Source organism: Onthophagus taurus, chromosome 11, assembly GCF_036711975.1.
Source record: "Onthophagus taurus isolate NC chromosome 11, IU_Otau_3.0, whole genome shotgun sequence".
Taxonomy (NCBI): Eukaryota; Metazoa; Arthropoda; class Insecta; order Coleoptera; family Scarabaeidae; genus Onthophagus; species Onthophagus taurus.
This window is the reverse complement of record NC_091976.1, coordinates 7,313,002-7,334,781: the sequence shown is the minus strand read 5'-3', so window position 1 is coordinate 7,334,781 and position 21,780 is coordinate 7,313,002. Positions and strand designations below refer to the sequence as shown.

The following is a 21,780-nucleotide window of genomic DNA, read 5'->3' as shown; positions in this document are numbered from 1 at the left end:
GGTCGTCGATACGCAGCATCCCTGCTAGAGTCCTTAAGTGATATGGAAGTCATTTCACACTCTCAATCTTGATTTTACTAATGCTTGTTAGTATAAATTTCTGTTTAATTTCATTGTTGTTCATTGTTTTCATTGCTTCCTATAAGTTGCTTTGTGGGATGCTATCATACGTTTTTTCAGGTCTATAACCACTATGTGGATTTCTTGTTTACACTGTTTTTTTTTTCATTAACTGGGAGACACAAAAAAGATGATCTATTGTTGATTTTCCAACGCGAAATCCTGTCTGCTCCACAGCTTCCATATCTTTGTACTCTAGGTCTAATTTGTTTTCCAGAATCTGGCCATATACTTTATATAGCATGACCGTCATTGCTATACCTCTGTAATTGTCGCAGTTTTGCCTTTTCCCCTTTTATGTATGGTGGAAATAAAGGCTATGTTCCATTCTTCTGGAATTCTTTCTCTACTGTGGCACTAAAGTTCCTATTTGGCTTTGACCTCCCTCAATTTTCGCCTCCACTCGTCTTTCTACATTGCCATCCTTTTCCTATTGTTCACGAGTATTAGCCTTTTAGTATCTGCGTCTATTGCCTCCTCCCACATTTTCTTTGTTTTTCCTACTGGGCGTTTTTTTTTTGCATTCTACTATCTGCTATTCTTTTTGGTAAACAATCTTCACCCATTCTTGTTACATGCCCTGCCCTCTGCAGCTCTGATTCCGGTTGGTTCTCTTTGTTCTCGGTATATTTAATGATTACATCTCATTCCATGTATCCCGTTTTCTTGTACTGAATACTTGTACTCAATATACTCAATGCTTTTCTTTAGAAGGTGTCAATTGTATTTTCGCTTTTTTATGTAAGGCTCCATGTTCCAGAGCCGTATATTAGGATAGGCTTTATACATAGATATAGGATGGACTTATTGGATTGTACACACGTATCTTCGCGTTTCTGTGCAGGTTTAGTGATTTGAAGACATGTAGCAAGGCAAAATACGCTCCATTAGCATGTACTTACGTTTTTATATCTGAATCTTCCTTTCCATCATAAGTATCATTCCTAGGTAGCGAAACATATTTGATGTTGTTATCAGTTATTCCAAGCGGAGTACCACACCATCTCTTGACTGTATTAGGATTTTTGTTTTGCTTGTGTTAATTTCCAGTCCTATATTTTTCGCGTTTTCTTTTAGTGAGCTATATTTCTTGTACTATCGTTAATGATTGTTCCATTATATTGATGTCATCTGCATAACCTGCTAACTGAACTGTTTAGTTTGTAAACAGGTTCGGCCTACCTACTTCTGATTTCCTTCTTCTTTTCACAATGATAAGGCTTGGCAATGGGATTTGGAAACTTGTCCTTATTACTTTCCAGTCACTGCGTTTAAATTGCGTATTGTTATTCTAGTACGCTGTTTCTATTTACTATACTAAAAGGCAATTAACAAAAACCAAAACAAAAGCCCCGCGTAGCGATTCTCTATGCATAACTTCAAAAACAAAAGCATTTCAAATGTAGCAATGATTATAAAATAAAAATAAAACAAAAGCCATGTAACTCATGCAATTTAAATAAAAGGAAAAAAGGAAACATACACATAAACTCTTCAGGAATGAAGCATTCCTTCTAAACAGCAATGATAGGTATTATTTCTAGAACACAAGAAAAGAATGAACACAAAAAACTAGATAAGTAAACAAATAAAATAACAAATTGTAAGTACGTTTTATCTTCCCTATCTAAAACCTTCATTAAATAAACTTTTCACTCTTAATAATAAAATAATATATATGTTACAGTTAAAACGCGTTTTCGGTCAAAACTAGTTTGGACCACAAAATTCAGTTATAACTACATTGAAATTCCCCTAACTCGAATCACTAAAGGAGCGGAAGAAGACTTCGAGTTATGGAAAATTCGAGTTGGAGAAACACATTTAAACACATTTGAAGCCTAGTCAAACGCTTGAGCTTAGGAAAATTATTCGACTTAGAGGATAATTCGAGATATAGAAGTTAGAGTTAGGGGAATTTCACTGTAGTCCGGTCAAAAAGGGTTTTGACTGAGAGCGTTAGTCAAAAGTATATTCACCAATAATTGCTAGGCAAAATTCTTTTTCGGTTAGAGGAGAGGAGAGGGGGAGAGCAGAAGCATTAGTAGGTGAGAGATAGACTGGTGTGGATGCTTGAGCAACAGGAAAGGAAGAAAAACCATCTGTTTTTTTTTCATGAAATCTTGGTTAAATAAATCTTACAGGCATCTAAACGAAACTATTTATTTGCGCAACTTAAACTATTATGGCACTTAGAATTACATAATAGTCCTTTTTTCTTACATAAACATTTATTATTGGTACAACCTTTAAAACAAACACATCTTGCATAACCTTGCTCTGTTCCTATAGAAGCTTTCCTGTCAGCAGTTCTTAAAGTAATTGTAACGTTTGGCACTTCATCACGACGGATGAATTTTTCGCTACAGCCATCACATTCTGACCTATTAAAGCAAAAGAAGAAAATCATAAAAATAAACGCATTTTTCACGACTCACGCCCCTACGGCCATACACATTTACGTCTACTTAAGCCGATCATACACGGGCGACAGTAGTATATCCGAGGTTCGCCATGCAGTCATTGCTTATAGCAGACTTAATGTTACCTGTGTATGGCTGGCCTTGTATGTATGAGTATTCACCTGCAGTATAATTTGTCCAATATGCCATCCCTTGTACCAATCTTATATAGTTGCTCTGAACTCACTTCTAGTACAATTCCAATAATATTACGGAGTTCCGCCTTTCCTCTGTCCACGTCTGGAACTGGTATAGTAACGTTATCTCCGACATTCAATGGTGGATGTGATTGATCACTTGATTTTTTCATTCTTTCCGCCTGCTTTTCCAAATTGTAATGAGCATCTTTCCTTGCTGTTAGTATTAATAATTCATTACTACTACAAGGTGTGGCTCTCTCTTAATCTTTCTCTACCTCAGCAATTTCGCCTTCCTTTTCTATTTTATTTCCTTCATCTTCCTTGTAATATTCGTCATTTTCTTCTCCACTTTCGTTTTCTTTATTGTGTTTCAAATTCTGATTTATTTCAGTGATTGCAACCTGCACTTCATCTTCTAGTTTACTAATCACCTCTAAAGGTAAATTCGATGTCATTAGTCCCACTTTTGGTTCAGATCCAAACATTGCTCGATATGGAGATTGTTTTATGCCAGAATGAAATGCTCTGTTCTTCATAAATTGAACGAATCTGAGCCCATTAGACCAGTTAGTTGTTTTGTTTTTCCGCATCCAAGAGACCAACATATTTTCCACATCTTTTAAAACTGAATTCACAAATTCTCTGCCGTTGTCTGAATGAAGAATGCATGGAGCTCCAAAAGTTAAAAAAATATCCAGCAAGTGATGCGCAACTTCCGTAGCTCTTTTTGTTTTAAGAGATCGTAAAACCACGAATTTAGTCAAATGATCTTGGTAGACCATAATAAATTTGTATTCACAGTCTGCTTGCGATTGCGTGTCAATGAGATCGACTTGGCAACGACTGTTCATTTCGGTGTGGAGAATTGGTTTTGACGCCAGTCCTTGCTTGCTCTTACTTTTCTTATTGACTGACACTCTCAGTCAAAACCCTCTTTGACCGCTATTTTTCAGTTATAAATAGTATTGACCGATATATATCAGTCAAAACGGATTTTGACCGAAGCTTGCAGTCAAAACTATTTTTGACCGATTTTTATGGTTAAAACTAGTTTTGACGGAGAACGAGTTTTGACTGTATACTGAGAGAAATAGATTATACGAATCGTATTATAGAAAAAATATTAAACATGCAGCAATTCATTGTATTATCTTCATTATATTTATATGCTTCAGTACAATCTCGTCTCGCTGTCACATACGTATTAAATATTATATTACCTTATAGTATATTTTTAGTGCTTACAATCCATTTCTCTCAGTGTAGCCTTGTAAATATCGAAATTTTTGGTTTTCAATATATCTCTAATATCTTTGGTTTCTTACTAGTTGTGTTGTAGTAGTTTGAGTCTTAATTCCGATCTTGTATCTTCATATAGTGGATATTCAAGTATGTAGTAGTTGATGTCCCCCCGAGATCCACAGTCACAGCTCGGGCTATCTCTTTGTCCAATTTTGTGCAAGTACGCTTCAGTTGTAGCCTGTCCGGTTCTTAGCCTGTTAATCAACGTATAAAAGTATTTTGAAACGTAATGAATTTCCGCAAACCAAGCAGGTTTTTATTTCAGCATACCATCTTCCTTCGTATAAAGTTGTTTCACGCCAATTTACCGCCCATTCCTTGTTAATTGAATCTATGAGACAAGGATATGTGTCCATGACATCAATACACACTTGCCGCTGGGTTAGCTTAAGGCCTTCGAGCCAAATGATCTGCTGTCTTATTTCGATGAATTCCGCAATGAGATGGTACCCAACACAACTTCACTTCCAGTCTCTCAGTCTTAATAAAACTCAATTTCTTCATAACTGATGCAAGTAAGTAGTGCACCGATCTTCCTGGTCTAAAGTTTCTAAGTGCCTGTAGCGTACTAAAGGAATCAGTAAATACAATAGTCTTCTCAAGCTTTTGACGTATTATTATATTAAGAATTTCACCAATGGCCAGTATTTTAGCTGCAAAAATGGACATGCGAGCTGGTAGTCCTATCGATAATTGTGTATCATGGATGGGAGTGTAAACACCACATCCGAACGCTCTGGGTTCGTGTACAAGGGAACCGTCTGTAAAGAAAAATGCGAAGGCCTTCCATCTGTCTCTCACATATTCCATAAAAATGTTATCAGCTCGGAATATCAAAGATCAATCAAAATGCCTCGAAAGATATTTCATATGAGACTGTAAAACTGCTATGTCTTACGTCTTGCTTAAGATTGAATTTGTCTTTCTTAAGTTCTCTGAGAATTTGAAAGGGGGAATTTGTCGAGTTTCCATTTATAAATTTAGTCTCTTAAGCAGCATTATTATTGGACTATTTGTCTGTTGTAAGTTTTTGATAATAAATTTTTTTGTCCTTAATTTTGCTGTTAACTTCAGTGGACGTTCATTAGCCTCCATTTCCAACATATTTGTAGGAGTCGTAATTGGCAAGCCCAAAATGCAACGAAGACCCCGGTATGCCGTTCTTTCCAAGAGGGCAAACGATGTCTGAGGAACTGGCATCATGCTGTGTAACATAAATTCTAACCTAGATCTAACTAGTGCGCAGTACAGTATTTTCAGAATTACAGGTCTCCACCCCATTTTGTCGATGAAATTGCCTATAAGATATCCATTGCCTTCGTGGCAGCGCCAATCGATACTCGAATTTGTTCTTTCCAACTCAGTTTTGTGGTAAACCGTACCCCGAGATACCTTATAGAATTTGTGTAATTTATCACATCACCTCCTATGTATATATTTGGCTAGTTTAATTTTCTCTTAGTGCTAAAGATTATGGCCTTCGTCTTTGGAATTGATACGTCCAAAACCCTCCTTTCCAAAAATGTAAAAACAATCTCCATAGCCTCATTGAGCGCATTCGCGCATCTCTCTATGCTGCAGTCCGACGTAAATATAACGATGTCATCTGCATACGACACTGCAGTGCATCCAGTTCCCATTATTTCTTTATTTAACCCATTAATATACAAGTTGAACAGGTCTGCCTTGTGGAAGTCCACGGTAGCTTATCCTAGATCCTACTCCATCAGGGTCATCTTTGAGTTTCATCTTCTTCCATTAAAATAATGGAAATATAACACTCCTTGTTGCGACAAAATTTCTACTAGTATCAGAATCGAGACGTTGTCATATGCTGAATTTAGATCGAGAAGTACAGGGTGTCCAAATTTCGATGGGTTTGCAGGGTATCTCAGTTATTATGAAAGATAGAAAGCTGCGGCTTTCGCGAACCTGAGCTACTTTTTTGTGAAACTTACAATGGCGCAAACCAAATTTTCATAGCCCTCTTCGTTTTTGATATACAGGGAGTGTTTGAAATTTACGATTTTCAGACACCTCCTGTATCTCGGCTATCCGCAAACTTAGTAAAAAAGTAAGAACGGGTTCTTATAGATTTTTTCACGTAGAATCCAATGGTGCACGTAGAATTTTTCTAGTCATCACGGTTTAAACACAACTCAAATACTGAATACTCAACTTCTAAAATACTTAACTCTTTATAACTGAAAAACCGTGATGACTAGAAAAATTCTACGTGCACCATTGGATTCTACGTGAAAAAATCTATTAGAACCCGTTTTTACGTTTCCCGATAGTCGAGATACAGGAGGTGTTTGAAATTCGTAAATTTTGAAACACACCCTGTATATCAAAAACAAAGAGGGCTATGAAAATTTGGTTTGCGCCATTGTAAATTTTACAAAAAAGTAGCTCAGGTTCGCGAAAGCCGCAACTTTCTATCTTTCATAATAACTGAGATACCCTGCAAACCCATCGAAATTTGGACACCCTGTACAGTTATTAATGGTATTCTTTTGGTCATTGCCATCTGCATCGAGGACGTCAAATATGATATACAGTGAGCAATTCCCTTTCTTAAGCCAAACAGAAAATGATCAAACAGCATACCATTTTTTCTTTCGTGTGTTTGACGAAATTATTCTTTTTAATTTTCAAAATACATATTTATTATTTTTTTTTATTGAGATTTGTAAAAAGAGTCATCTGTTGAAATAAACATTAGTTTCGTAATTCTAAGTTTGACCCACAGATGGGTGTACTAATTTATTAGACTAAAAAACATAAATAAGTTTAAAATCAAAATTAATAATATGCCTTAACAATTAAACGAATAATTACTATAAATTGAAGAAGAAACATTGAGACTGCTTTTAGAAAGATATCCTTTTCAATTTAAAATAATCAACAACATTAACATAACCTAACCTAACCTAACCTAAAGAAAGGTTAATTTATAAGAAATAATGTCAGAATTTAGTCAAATTAATACAGTTTTAGCAAATTGCCTAAATTGGGCGATGTGTCATTACATCAACGATAATTACGGAAGGGCTTTTGCTCATTTGATGACATTATTCGAAATAGAACCAAGTTTTTGTAGCACTTACAGAGCGGAGTTTGTGTATTCATTGAAACAATGGGGTTTAAAATTAGAACGAGATAAACGTCTCGACGATGTTCGAATGTGTTACATGGATGCTTTAAAGTATTACCCAACCGATACAGAAATCATAAAAAATTATGTTGTTCATTTAATGAGAATGGATAATTTGGATAATGGTATTCGGGTGACTAGATATATATCAGAAATTTCTTCAAAAGGATTAATTTACAAAAGAATTGTTGATTTAGTGAAACTTGAGATGGTTTCAAGGTGGCATTTCCGTATGGTTAATGATTATGAAAGAAATATGGGTTATTACAAAGCTTTATTATCCCATAGTAATGAAAAAACTAATAAATTAAAAGTAATTGATCTTGGGGCTGGATCAGGACTTTTATCATTATTTGCATCAAATAGTCCAGATGTGGGTGAGATTTATGCTATCGAAGCTGAAGATGCATTAGCTGAAATTGCTAAAAGTAATATTAGAGGGAATTATTTAAATAATGTATCTGTGATAAATAAATTATCAAGTGATTTAAACGAAAATGATATAAATGGAAGAGCTGATTTGGTTGTTACTGAAATTTTTGATGGGGCCCTTTTTGGGGAAAGATGCTTAACAACTTTAACACACGCTTGGAAAGAACTTTTAAAAGAAAATGCTAAAATAATTCCAAATTCCTCGAATCTTTTTATTATGGGGGTTAAAAGCCATGACTTAAATAAAAGAATTCGAGTTTTAAAAAATATACCTTTGTTAAAAAACTCTATCATAATAGGAAAAAATAATGATCCTTACGAAGTTGATAATTTAAAAATGATTCAACACAAACAAATAACTGAAATAAAACAGTTTTTAAGTGTTAATTTTTGTTGCCCAACTCAATTAGAGAGTTTATTACACGGCGAAATTTGCGAATTTAATTTAAAATGCATTGGTGAGGGCGAAATAAACGCTTTTGTGATTTGGTTTGATCTTAATTTGGATGATCACATTAAAATTACGACGAATCCGTACGTTGAAAATGTTAAGTGTTGGGAACAAGGTTTGTTTTATATTGATTTTCCAAAGGTTTATCAAAAAGATGATGAAATAAATTTGAAATTTTCTTGTTTTGATAATCGATCAACTTTAAATATTACCGACCAACAATTAATTCCTGAACATTTCCAAGTTAACTTAGAAATGATTACGTTTTTAAATGATCCAATCATGACTGAGACAATCACAAATTTAGCTAAAATGTTTTATGGCTCGTTTCATTCCGTTTTGGATTATTTTAATTTTCCATTGTTTGGGTTATTACTTGCCAAAAATGGTTGTAATAGTCACATTTTATCACCAAATGAAAACGAACAAATTTTAATCGATCATTTAATTAAAATCAATAATATTTCTAACATTCAATATTTAAGTGATGATAAAAAAAATGATTTTGACGATTTCGACACGATTTTATTCGACGTAATAAACGTAAATGGTACTTTAGATAGCGATATTTATAATTTATTATGGAAAAATCATTCAAATCAAAAACAAATTTTTCCAAATCGTATTAAATTAATTTTTCAATTAATCGAATCTGATTATTTAAATTATTGTAGTCGTGCTAACGACGATAATTCGTTCGCTTTTAAAATAGCCAATCAATTAAATACATTTGCTGTGAGTATTCTTTAATAAACCTGATTCAAACTAAAAATTTATTCTTAATTTTTTTTGTTAGATCGATGAACATTGGATGTTTGATATGAAAACATCCCACGAGAAATTAACGAAAAAGTTTGAATTGGATATATTGCGAGACGATGAAGAGCCATTAATTAGTGAACATTTGATTCAAGTTATTCAAAAAGGAAGAACTCACGGCGTTTTGTATTGGTTTGAATTATATTTTGGGGATGATTTGAAAATTAATACTCTTCAAAGTGAATATTATAATAAAGCATGTTTTTTATTAGACAAAAATGACATTGTGTATGAGAATAATTACGTTAAAGTATCGGTAAGACAACATAGAGGCAATTTGAAGATTTCTTTAAATACTTTTGGTGATTTTGAAAATAATATTAAAACCGATTATTTAGTTCTTTTATAAATTTATATAAATAAACTTAAATTTTGTATATGTAGGTTTTTTTATATATTTTTTTTGACCACTTACATTTGATCTACTACCGTCTTTTACCGAAAATAAGACATCCTCCGAAAATAAGCCCTATCGTGATTTTCGGAACTTTTTGTAAAATAAGACATCCTCTGAAAATAAGCACTAGTTAAAATAATGTGACAAAAAGAATTCGTTAAAAAATGCTGTTGATTTATTAAGTATAAGTAATGTGATGAACGTGTATTTTACATCAAAACACAATTTTTAAATATATAACAGTTTTTTTTGGGAGCAGGTTCAAACAGAAATTCGTTAATTCAAAAAGCCGACTTAACACTTTTTCTGTTTATTTACTGCTATCTTTTTTTTTGTTTCCATGACTTTTTATTTTTTTGATATTAACGCCACCTCTTAACGCTATCATAAGTGATATTACAATTGAATTGTTTGGTTTCAAATACCCTTAAGTCCAAATTTTTCGATTTTGAGAAAACGGCAAAAAAGTATTTTGGGATGATTTTGGCGTTAATAATTCAAACATAATTTATTTGTTATTAGAAGACTTACTGAAGTTTCAAAAATTCTATAACCACGTCTTTTGAAATAGATATAAAAATCACAAAGTGGATTTAAAAATGGTGTTTGGTTGCGTTTGCTACCAAACTGTGGATTAAGGCTCATTTGAATCTGAACAAAATGGATTAGGCATGAATTGAAAGTGAATCAAATCTCTTTGTAGCTAATAACAGGAAACTTTATTTTTTGAAAGATATGTTATTTAAAAACTGTACTTAAAAAACTGTTAAACTGTAACATCAGGTATATTTTCGGTTGATTCACATAAACTAGGCTCTTCGTCCCCACTGTCTTCTCGAGAATCGCCAGGAATATTATTGTTCTGAAATTTTCCCAACACATCTCTATAATAAGCCAAATTTTCTACCGCTCTCCAGTTCTTTCCATAATGTTTGCTTAACAAGTTATTTACATCTCTCATTTTCAGATCTTTTGGTTTCACTCCGGTAGGAATTTCTTTTGGCTGGATATTCATGGCGGTTTGGTTTTTTCTAAAAACTCCTTTGAATGTTCCGATGTCTGAACGGTAAGATAACTCACCTCGAATGGTGATGGCGTTTTTTTTGCCACGTCGTATAATATATCTCTTACATTGGTTAAATTTAAAATGCCACTGAGACACTGGCTTAAGGATTTTTTGACCAACACCTTTCCAATCACTATCGGGAACATCTTTTCCAAGTTTAAAAACAGTAGCATGTTCTTGAAAAATATTTATGTACTCTTCTGGCATTACAATTTCTTCTTTCTTTCTTATTTCTTTTTCGATAGTAGCAAAAACCCTGTCAGGTGGAATGTAGGAGTGCCCAACCACTGGGAATACCAGCTCGATTGTTCTAATAGAACTGCTTATACTGCTTAGCCATTTGAACAACATACATATCATAATGGTATTTTTATTTTGGCCGCCGCATCCATCGGCGACCAATCGAAGTGTATCTATTCCCTCTAAGTTACTATTGTTTAAAGTGTAAAAGACGCAGCTTGCGATTTCGTTGGCGCCCTTGGCATGTTCATCTTCAGTCCACGTGAAAATTTTAACATTATCTTTTGTTAACGGAGCATGTGAGTGCCCCACTACAGTAGTGAAGTTGTAAATGTACAGTTGTCTACTATAATAGGTACTTTGATCTGGTATTTTGGGCAATACCAAGTTTTTCTGACAATCAAAAGAAATTGTCAGAAGGCCGTCCCGTTTCTCTTTTAGCTGTTCAAAAAATGCTTTGGCCCTGAGCTTATGTATTCGGTATTCTGTAGTTAGCACTGTTTTAATAGATGCAACCTTTTCATTTTTAATTTTTTCCCGGAGTTCAAGACACTTAGAGCAAACATCGGTGCTAGGAGATCCAAAGCCGATGTTGAAGGAAGTATTAAAAATAAATCGAAAGTAGCTCTCTTTAATATCTAAAGGCTGTCTATTTGATTTGAATTTTTAAGGGATTCGCGCGTTTTTTAATACAAATCATTGAGTATTTTATAGAAAACAACTTTTTCTAACAAATGGCGTATATATCTCATTTTTGCCCAAAAATGGATTTAGGGGATATTGAAACCAGACAACTCAATTTCCCCATAATCAAAATTGGAAAATTTACAAACTTAGATGACGGAAATTTTACAATTCAACGTATCTTAAATTATTAATTTAAAATTAACGTTTTACAACAATTACGGTTTAAATTATCTTATAATTAATATCACTTCAAAATTCATGTTTCTATATCAAAATTAAGTTTCATATTTACATAACAGAGATACATGATATGTTCCTATTTCAACTTTTGAATTTTTATCAAATAAATCATAAGTGTCGTTATTTTTATTTATTATTCGGTATGGTCCATTATATGTTTTCATTAATTTTGCTACTATCTTATTTCTTTTATCAGTGACTCTTCTTGTTTTAATTAGTACTAAGTCATTTATGTTGAAATTGATCTTTCTGTTCTTTTTTTCCTGTTGTCTCTTTCGATACTGTGGTTTTTTAATAAGTCTTTCTTTTACTTTTTCTAATCTTATTTCTAAATTTTCTATTTCATCATTTTTCAAAATTCGGGGAGGAAATATTTCAGTCATTAAGAATGATGGAGTCTCTTGATGGGTAGTGTTTGGGGTATTATTTAACAATTTTTCTATTATTAAGACCTTTTTTATCCAAATGTGATGATTTTCACTTAACAATATTCTTAAATACTTGATCACCTCTTTTATAATTCTTTCACATGGGTTTCCCTGTGGATGTCGAATACTGCTGTAATATGTTTTAACTCCCATTCCATTCAAAGTTTGTCGATATCTTTCATTATTGAAATAGGTCGCGTTATCAGATAATATAGCTTTTGGTTTACCATATTTACTGAAAAATGATCACTGGATCACTGAATAGATAATGGCAAGCATCTCCTTTGAAGTAATAGAATATTTAGTTTCGCATGGTTTAAGTACTCTAGCAACAAATTGTATCGGAACTTCTATGTTATTTTGAATTTCACTCAACTCTCCCGCGATTGCATAATTAGAAGCGGCACACTTCAATTTAAATGGCAAGTTAAAATTTGGTCTATATAACAATATTTCTTTAATAAATGATTCTTTTAGGTCTTGGAAAGCCTCTTCTTGTTCTATGCACCATTTCCAAATCGTATCTTTTTTTATTAATTTTATCAATGGTACTGTTTTAACGGCATAGTCTTTTACAAATCTATGATAATAGTTTAATAACCCAAAAAATGCTCTTATATCTCTTATATTCTTTGGTTTAGGAAGATTCTGAATCTGTTCTACCCTCTTTGGATCTATTTTAATCCCTGATCGATTAATAATGTGTCCCAAATAAGTTACTTCTGATTGAAAAAATTTTCTTTTGTTTATATTAATTTTCATTCCGTTATGGGCTAATGTCGAAAACATAGTTTGTAAATGTTCTAGATGTTCTCCTTCAGTGTTAGAGAAAATCAAGATATCATCGAAGTAATGTACACAAAAATCTTCAAGTCTATTTAATATCCGATGTAAAAATCTAATGAAAGCTGAAGGACTACATTTTACTCCAAAAGGTGCTACTTTAAATTGATAAACATTTCCATTTATACTAAAAGCGCAATATTTTTTTGATTCTTCGGAAAGTTTTATTAACCAGAAAGTTGCTTTTAAATCAATTTTAGTAAAATACTTACTTGTTCCACATCTTGACATTAAAATATAGACAGTTTGTGATGTTTCGAAACCTGGTTTCACTCTTTTATTTATCTCTCTTGCATCTAGACAAATTCTTAAACTACCATCAGACTTTTTAACAATTACAATCGGACTTATAAAATAGGAATTTGATCTTTCGATAATTTGTTGATCTATCAATTTATTTATCTCTTCGTTAACTTGTTCTCGGAAATGAAAAGGTATAGGATAATTTTTACAATTTAAAGGTGAATGATCTTCTACTTGAATTTTATGGGTATAATTTTTAGCAACGTTATTTTATCATTAAATGTTATCGAATTATCCAACAAAATTTCCTTCAATCTCTCTTTACTTTCTTCCTTTATCTGAATATTCTTTACCAATTCTTCTATATACCATTCCTTATTTCCCTCATCAATAATTATATTTTCTTTTTTATTTTCATTTATTTTATTATTTTCAATTTCATTATTTATATTTATTTCTACCCCATTCATCATATTTATTTTCTTCATAAATATTTGTATAATAATTTTCCCCTTTATTTATATTATTGATTCTTTTTACATTTTCTTCATTCGTTTTCCTTTCAAAATGTTCATTCTTTTCTTTCTTAACACTTTCTTTATCTTCTATTTTATTTTCAATCATTAAATGACAATATTCATTTGTTTCGAATTTTATACAATTTTTAGCAATTCTTAATTCTTCTTTTTCAAAATCTAAGATCATTTCATGTTTTCGGATGTTGTCAATTCCTATCAAACACTCATAAGTTATGTTCTCAAAAAGATAAAATTCCATTAACTAAGTTTCATTATTAATTTCGGTTACTGAATATAATTTTTTACTCACTTGTCCTATTTTCTTCCGATTGGTTGCAAAAATTTCTAATTTTTTTATGTTTTCAAGATAATTTGCTAAGTTATCGATTGTTTTTGTTATGTTGGTATTAATTATTGATATTTCAGCAGCTGTATCTATTATTGCTTTAATTTCGATATTTTGAACTTTAATTTTAATAATTGGAATATAATTATATTGTATTAAATTAGTTTCTTCATTAAAGTTGAAGAAATTATGAGGGTTATCGTAAAATTTGGTATGAATTTTGAAGTGATTTATTTTACCATTCTTCTTCTGTTGGTACAGTCAGCGTTTTTTTTTTTTACATCATCCACATTTTGGTTATACTGTCGATTCTCATTCCTTCTTGAATTTCCCGTCTCATTGTTAGTTCTATCTTCGGAATAATCCTTATAAGTCACGTGATTCATATATACATTTTCTCGTTCTGGGGGATTTCCTCGATTCTGTGATAAAAAATTAAATCTACGTGGTGGTCCTCTGTTTTGATAGTCATTATTTTGGAATCTTGATTGAGAATTTCTATATCCATAATTATCGTGTCCATTTCCATTTCTATTTCGAGAGTAATTCTTATCATATCTATTATTACTACCGTAGGTATTATCATTATTATCACAGTTCGTATAGTTATTGTTATTGTAATTGTAGTTTCTTTGATTTTGCTCTGTTTTTTTTGTCGTAATTGTAGTTATAGTTTAGTTTTGTATGTCCGTAGTTTATATTTTGATAATTTAAATTCCTTTCTTTTCTTTGGTTTTCCGTAAAATCATATAATCTTCTTAAAATCTCCATTAATTCATTCGTGCTCGAAATATTTTGATAAACGACAGTTCACCACAAAGCTTCTTCGTCAATTTACGTTCCTTCTACCGGTTACGATAGTGCACGTGTTACCTGTATTTTGGCGATTCGTCTAAATGGCAAGAAAGTATCGCCATGTTTAATCACTAAAGGTAAAAAAGACCAGATTCAACGTGTTTCAGGAATTTATGTCATTGAAAGTGAAAAAGCCTGGTGCGCCCAAGCAGTTATAAGAAAGCGGGTTGATTTTATGCTGCTACCACTGTTGAGGGGTCAGAATAGAGGTTTACTAGTTTGGGATTTAGCCAGTACTCAGTCTTTAGCGCGGTTAAAGACATGAAAAACATTCTTGCTGAGAGGAAGATTGATCAAATAATGATTCCAGCATGAATGACTGGTTACCTCCAGTCACTTGACATTGCAATAAACAAGCCAGCCATTCAAGGATCATTTGCGGATGGAAATCAATGAATATATTGAAAACAGAATGGTGAGAAATCATCGAGGTAATTTTGTAAAACCAGGCTTACAAGAAGTTGTGGATTGGGTAAAAAATTCATGGGACAAAATAACTGATAATGATGTTTCCAATGCACTACGAACAGGCTACTTACAATAATTAGACAAGAAGTATTCATTTAACGATAGCTATATCGCAAGACATGAGAGATTCGGACTAATGATTCAACAGGAAATGGATTTGAAAGAAAATCAGAATATAATTCAAAGTTTTATTTATGACGATGTTCCAGAAGAAGAAGACATGACTGTAATTGAATAAATTTAAATTTCTGTATTCTGTGTAAAATAAATATTAAATAAAAATATATAAATATACTTTTATTTTTGTCCTCCCCCGAAAGTAAGCCCTAGCGCGTATTTTAGACCAAAAAAGAAAGTAAGAGAGTGTCTTATTTTCGGAAAAAGACGGTATCCGTGCAAAAAGTCAAGGCCCCTCACTTTAGAGATCGATATCTTCGCAACCGCTCGATAAAAAAAATTGCGACAAAGTTTGTTGTAATCACTACACATTTCTACGTAACATATGTTAATTTGAAAATTTTCGGTCCATGGTTTTCTTTTTATCGCGAGTTAAATGAAAAAAGTACCCGATTTTTTATGGTACCGGTAACTTTGTCAACTTTGCGATTCTTTTTCTCCAAAACTGTCGTACGAAAGAATTTGATTTTTGAACAGGTGGTAGCCTGATATGTTCTTAATGAGTGGCGTATTTTATTTTTTCGATTCCATACAGTTTCGCGGAAAATCGCGATTTAGTAAGACGCTGTTATGTCGAAAAGGGCTGGGTGGATTTCCTCGCGGATTTAACCAAAATATGTTAAATAATATCGGTTGTCAGATTCCGTTATCAGTTTTTCAAAATTATAGCTCCCTATTTTTTTAAGAGCGATTTACTGGAATTACGAATTAAAGGGAAACAGAAATAAGCTCTGCGGGGTGATGGGGGTTATGGGCAATCGGAACAGATGGTGCGTCCCAGACACGACGTCGCGCCTTATTTTTTTATGTAGGTAAGATAAAGGCGCGACGTACTGTCTAGGACACACCATCTGTTCCGTTCATCTGTTCTGTTTCTCTTTAATTTGTAATTCCACTAAATCGCTCGTAAAAAATTAGGGAACCCTAATTTTGAAAAACTGATAACGGAATCCGACAACCGACATTATTTAATATATTTTGGTAAAAACCGCGTTGAAATCCGCCAAGTCGTTTTCGAAATAACCGCATCCTACTAAACCGCGATTTTCCGCGAAACTATATGTAATATCGAAAAAATAAAATATGCCCCACATTAAGAACACATCGGTTTACCACCAGTTTAAATTTGGAATTTCTTCGTCAAATAGTTTTGGAGAAAAAAAAGTCGCAAAGTAGACAAAGTTGCTGGCACTCTCAAAAATCGGGTACTTTTTTCACTTAATTCGCGATAAAAGAAAAACCGTGGACCTGAAAATTTCCAAATTAACATGTCATACGCAGAAATGTTCACTGATTACAATAATTTACCGCAATTTTTTCCATCGAGCGGTTAGGAAGATATCGATCTCTAAAGTGAGAGGCCTCGAGTTTTTGCACGGATAATAGTATCAAAAGCGTTGTCGCAAGCGGCCTTTACTTTATTAGGGTAGAGAAACCAGTTATGGCCACATTTAGTACTTTTCAACTTTTAAAATTCGGTATCTTAGTTAAAAATTGGAATACATGCGAGAAAAAAATCAAAATAGTGTTTCTTAGCTCTTGTTGCATATAGGCACCTTCCATTTTATTTGCTTATCAAGTATTTTAAAACACAAAAAATAATTTTCAAAAGCAAATCAGCTTCTCCATTTATGACCACCAAAACCGCTGTTATGGCCATAAAAGTTTCTACTTATGGCCACCATAATTTGTTTGCGTATAAATCAACCGCAATAAAGTATATTTTAAGGAAATAACAAAGTTAAGGAGATGAATACATTTATCGTTTTTCAAATACGTCTGCGAAAAATAATCGTCATCTTTCGACCAACATTTTTCAGTTCGGGTTCTGGAAGCGTTCCTAGGATTTCTTCGTTTGTAATGTCACATTTGCCATTGTCTAACACTTTGAAATGTGTCTTACAATTTGTCTGGTCTAAGCTTTTTAGTCATTGTACTTCAAACTCATCGTCATTCAACACGCACAAAATTTTTGCAATACACTCCTGCAGGGCTGTAACTCCATACATATTAATTGTTTCTTGATTTTCTGTCTCAATATCGTCTACTTATCTAAGCTGCTCCCGCTTTCATTCCACTCTTCTTCCTCCTCTTCTTCTTCTAAACAGTTTTCCTTTGTCTTCTTCGTCTTCTTTGCCTTTTGCGCTTTCTCTACTTTATTTTTCTGTATTACCCTCTTCTTCTTTCTCTCCATTTTCAGCACTTGTTGAATTTTCTTCTCTCGTTTATGGTGTGGTCAAGGAATGACATCACTGAGGCAAGAGACCGTTTAGGCGTGGCAAGTATATTCGACGTTGATGGATCAACACTTTCAGCTTTGCTGTTGAAGTACAAATCCTGTAATTGTTGAGCAACAGCTTCATTCTCCTTTTCGGAGGATACGCCTTCTAGTAGACGAGGCAAGCATTCTTGGGAGTTTGAAATTTGGGGTGTTTGCACCTCAGTGACTCTTTCATTAGAAGCTTCGAATTCTTGCATCCTGCAATGAATGCAAACTGCCTGCATGCATTGACCGAAAATAAAGTTGTCACATTCCACATTCTCTTTATCCAAATTTGTAGATTCATTGTAAACGTTTTGTCCTCTTGGCCTGATAATGAGTCCTCCTTTTGGAGTCAAACAGAAGCAAGTCTCATCCATATTAAAGACGCGCTCTGGATCTCTTATTGCTATAATTTCTTCTTCTGTGAGTAAAATTTCAACTTCCTTAAACCAGTTGCGTATTTTTTCCTCAGTAACAGTGCCCCTTGCCTTGTTGACATATTTAACATGCTACTCAGTGTCTATTTAGGAAAGAAGTAATCCACTTTTTGCCGGGTTTATTGTTGGAAAATGGAGTTTTCAAAATCCATTAAAGCATCAAATTTAACAGAATGGCCATAACTGGGTTTACGCTAATTCACTACTGGCCATAACTGGTAAACTTCACAAAATTCGCTCTACTTATGGCCACGTTAACAAAAATTCGCTTAACCTCAATTTATAGTTATAATATTATTAAATAATTTGACACTAACGTGCTTGTGATCATTAGAGTCCAGAATTTATGCAAATTGTATATTATTTACCGCTGATAGTACGATTAAATGCGTTCGGATCTAGACGAATTACATGAATAGGAATTGAATGACGCCTATTAATTTTTACATATTTTGCATATTTCTAAGTTTTTCGCATATTTTTGCATATATTGCATATTTTCATATATTTTAGAGTATTATAAGTTTTGAAAGTACAACGTCGATTCCATATTTATTACTTGAGGTTTAATTCATATTATGCTCAACTCTTTTTTCTTATATTCGTTAGAAGCAGGGACTAAAAACGAAAAGTATTTTGTTCGTTTCCGATCAGAACGAAAACGAAAAATATCGTTTTCGTTCTTTTCGTTCATACCCAAAAAATATCGTTTTCGTGAACCGAAATGAAATAACGGTTAAAACCGGTTTTTTACTATTTTTCTAATAAAAGTATGCCAATATGCTTTTTTTATTTTTTTTTATATTTGACAAATAAGTCACTTGTCATAATTTTAATCATAGCTGGCAAAAATTACTATAGTAGAAACCACGAGAGCTGGCAGTGACAGATCGCCTAAAAATGGTATGAATCAAGATATGGACGTACGACTTAGATTATTTCACTACATACATTTAAATGTAGGTTATGTTAGTAATGGAGGTTATATGTCAAACATTGTCAAAGACATTATTTAATGATTTTCCTTTCAAAGAAAACATTTTCGGCTTGTGAAAACACTAATAGATTCATGACCATGACAACGCTCACAAGACGTTTCGATTTGAGGTTATAATTATAGAGTGACATCCCTTAGAAGAACAGACGTACTTTTTCGACGTGGCCATTTGAATTGTACAGCAGACATATTGAATTAAAGCTATCTCTTTCCAACACATTACTCTCTAGCGGTTTGTGAACTACGTATGGCATTTATAAGAGCGGAAAATGATGATTTACTGCCAGCTCTCGTGGTGTCTACTATAACATAAAATTTATGCTTTTAAAAACTTAAATGTTAAAAATTTCAATCAACTTCATTTTAAGTGGTGATGGCATTTTTGCTTTTTATAAATATTAAAAATAAAATTTAGAATGAATTGTTTGGGACCGTTTCTGTATTGGAGAGGCACGAATCTGTTTTAGTTTCTTTCATTTATTCCCATTAAATTTAGTTACTTGAAAACCACGCACAAACTGCTATGCAGTTTAGTGGTATGCCAGTGACAGATTCTTTTTGTTTTTTTTGCTTCATATTTTAAATAATAATATTTGTTTCTTTTCTCTCTGATCTTGCTTTATTTCAATTAACTTTTACTTATTTAAAAATTTTGTGTCATGGTTAATTTTTGGTTATTTGTAAATAAAGTTATTATTATTATTAAAAATAAGAGAAAAAAATTGTTAACATATTTATTTTATAGTAAAAATATATATAAATAATTCAGCATTCCAAAATAAATAAAAATTTTAGTTAATTAAACTAAAGATATATTCTAAAGTAAATCACAGGATAATAATTATTAATTTTAGTATACAGGGTGTACCCCGTTCAATTTATGCATAGATTTTTTTATGAAGATGATAAATACATTGGAAAAATTTCAGTTAGATAGATAAAACTACTGTCTCTCTGATGTTCTTCTAAAAATTAATAATCTATCTATGTAAAATTTTTCTAATGTATTTATCATCTGCATAAAAAAAATTTTAGCAAAAATGCAAAGGGGGTGGTTACGTTTAGTAGTTTAGAAAGGTAGGTTGAAAGTACAAATAGGGTCAAAACGTGCCCTAGTATGAGTTAAACATATTCCCCAAATTTCATTTTCCTAGCGTTTATGGTTTTTGAGAAAAAAAAATAAACCAGAATTTTCCGCCATTTTTGGTGGGGTGTAGCTCCTTAGGGGAGCCGAAGTCACCCATGGTTCATATATCAAAGTACCCTTAAAATTCATTAAATAATCACCCCTTGACGTTTGTTGCAGTCATTCAGATACACCTGTATATGAATATATTTATATAAAAATTAATTGTAACTATTTAATCTAAGAAGCAAGACATCTTCCAATAAATTTTCTTTTTTTTTTATTTTCTTTTTAAATTTTCGTTTTCCTTTGACAATTTAAAATATATTTCAGTGCTGAAAATGCTCGTTCAACACTCACTTGTGTCAAAAGTAAACCAATAATTTGTTTTGCAACGTTATACAATTCATTTGATGACGTTTCTTTTGCTGCCCAATATTTTAAGACGCACGATATCTCGCTTTTCGCGCGGTTCTTCATAATAACGATCTAACAACCATCGAATATCTGCTGTGTTATGAGATTTTGAGAAATATTTTCTTTTTGTTTTAAAAATTGCTCTATTTCATTTTCTTCTGTTGAAGTTGACTCTAGATGACTCTTCAACGAAGTTGTTACCTTCAACTTGCATGCCCGATATGTCTACTAGGAGTAGGTTACAAAAATATTGTGTCATTAAACCGGTTAAAACCGGTAACCGAAATTATTTATTTCGTTTTCAATCATGAACGAAAAATAAAAATTTCGTTTTAGTTTCCGTTTTCGTTCTTATAAATTATTCGGTTAATTTCGTTCTTGTTTTCGTTCCGTTCTTAGTCCCTGGTTAGAAGTAGCCAGGCCAACCGTCGCGACGCACTATCGGGCGTCGCACGTTCGTCGAGGGCCCGGCGTCTTTGGCGACTTAGGCCCAAAGCGGGTCTTTATGTAGCTGGCGTCTAAAATAAAAAATGATGTCCACGAAGTTAAATTTATTTGAAAACACATCATTCTACGAGTCGATCTTAAGCTGTTCGGATCTCTTTTTAGTTTTTGCTTTGTATGTACAGGTGTCCAAATTTCGATGGGTTTGCAGGATATCTCAGTTATTATGAAAGATAGAAGGTTGCGGTTTTCGCGAACCTGAGCTACTTTTTTGTGAAACTTATAATGCCGCAAACCAAATTTTCATAGACCTCTTCGTTTTTGATATACAGGGGGTATTTCAAAATTTACGATTTTCAGACACCCCCCGTATCTCGGCTATCCGGAAACTTAGTAAAAAAGTAAAAACGGGTTCTAATAGATTTTTTCACGGAGAATCCAATGGTGCACGTAGAATTTTTCTAGTCATCACGGTTTTTGAGTTATAAACACAACTTAGGTTTTTTTAAATGGAACCACCTATATTTTATTTTTTTATTGAACTGGATTTTTTTCAAGCTTTTCAATGATATATAATACTCTATACTTACCTTTATAATTAACCTCGAAATTGAAAAAAAATACATTATTTTATAAGTAGGCAATGATAAATAGACTGACGTCACAGAGATGGGCGGAGCTTATATCGACTCCAAACAATTTCGT

At 32.7% G+C, this 21,780-nt stretch overlaps 1 protein-coding gene across 2 annotated transcripts; it reads left to right on the top strand.

The window, feature by feature from the left end:
• Positions 1-6,773: 6,773 nt before the first annotated feature.
• On the top strand, positions 6,774-9,262 carry LOC111413425 (protein arginine N-methyltransferase 9-like). Of its 2 annotated transcripts, XM_071199951.1 has the most exons (3): positions 6,774-6,972; positions 7,019-8,799; positions 8,861-9,262. In XM_071199951.1, the coding sequence occupies exons 2-3, from the start codon at positions 7,045-7,047 to the stop codon at positions 9,230-9,232; spliced, it is 2,127 nt and encodes a 708-aa protein (XP_071056052.1). In that variant the 5' UTR covers positions 6,774-6,972; positions 7,019-7,044; the 3' UTR covers positions 9,233-9,262. The 2 variants fall into 2 exon arrangements, with proteins under 2 accessions (XP_071056052.1, XP_022900155.2); XM_023044387.2 differs by having other exon boundaries at positions 6,774-8,799.
• Positions 9,263-21,780: the final 12,518 nt, after the last annotated feature.

Excerpts from the sequence above, each read along its gene's own strand:
- LOC111413425 (XM_023044387.2), top strand. The coding sequence starts at position 6,991 with ATGTCAGAATTTAGTCAAATTAATACAGTTTTAGCAAATTGCCTAAAT. Across the intron at positions 8,800-8,860 it reads ATCAATTAAATACATTTGCT|ATCGATGAACATTGGATGTT; the intron begins GTGAGTATTCTT and ends TTTTTTTGTTAG.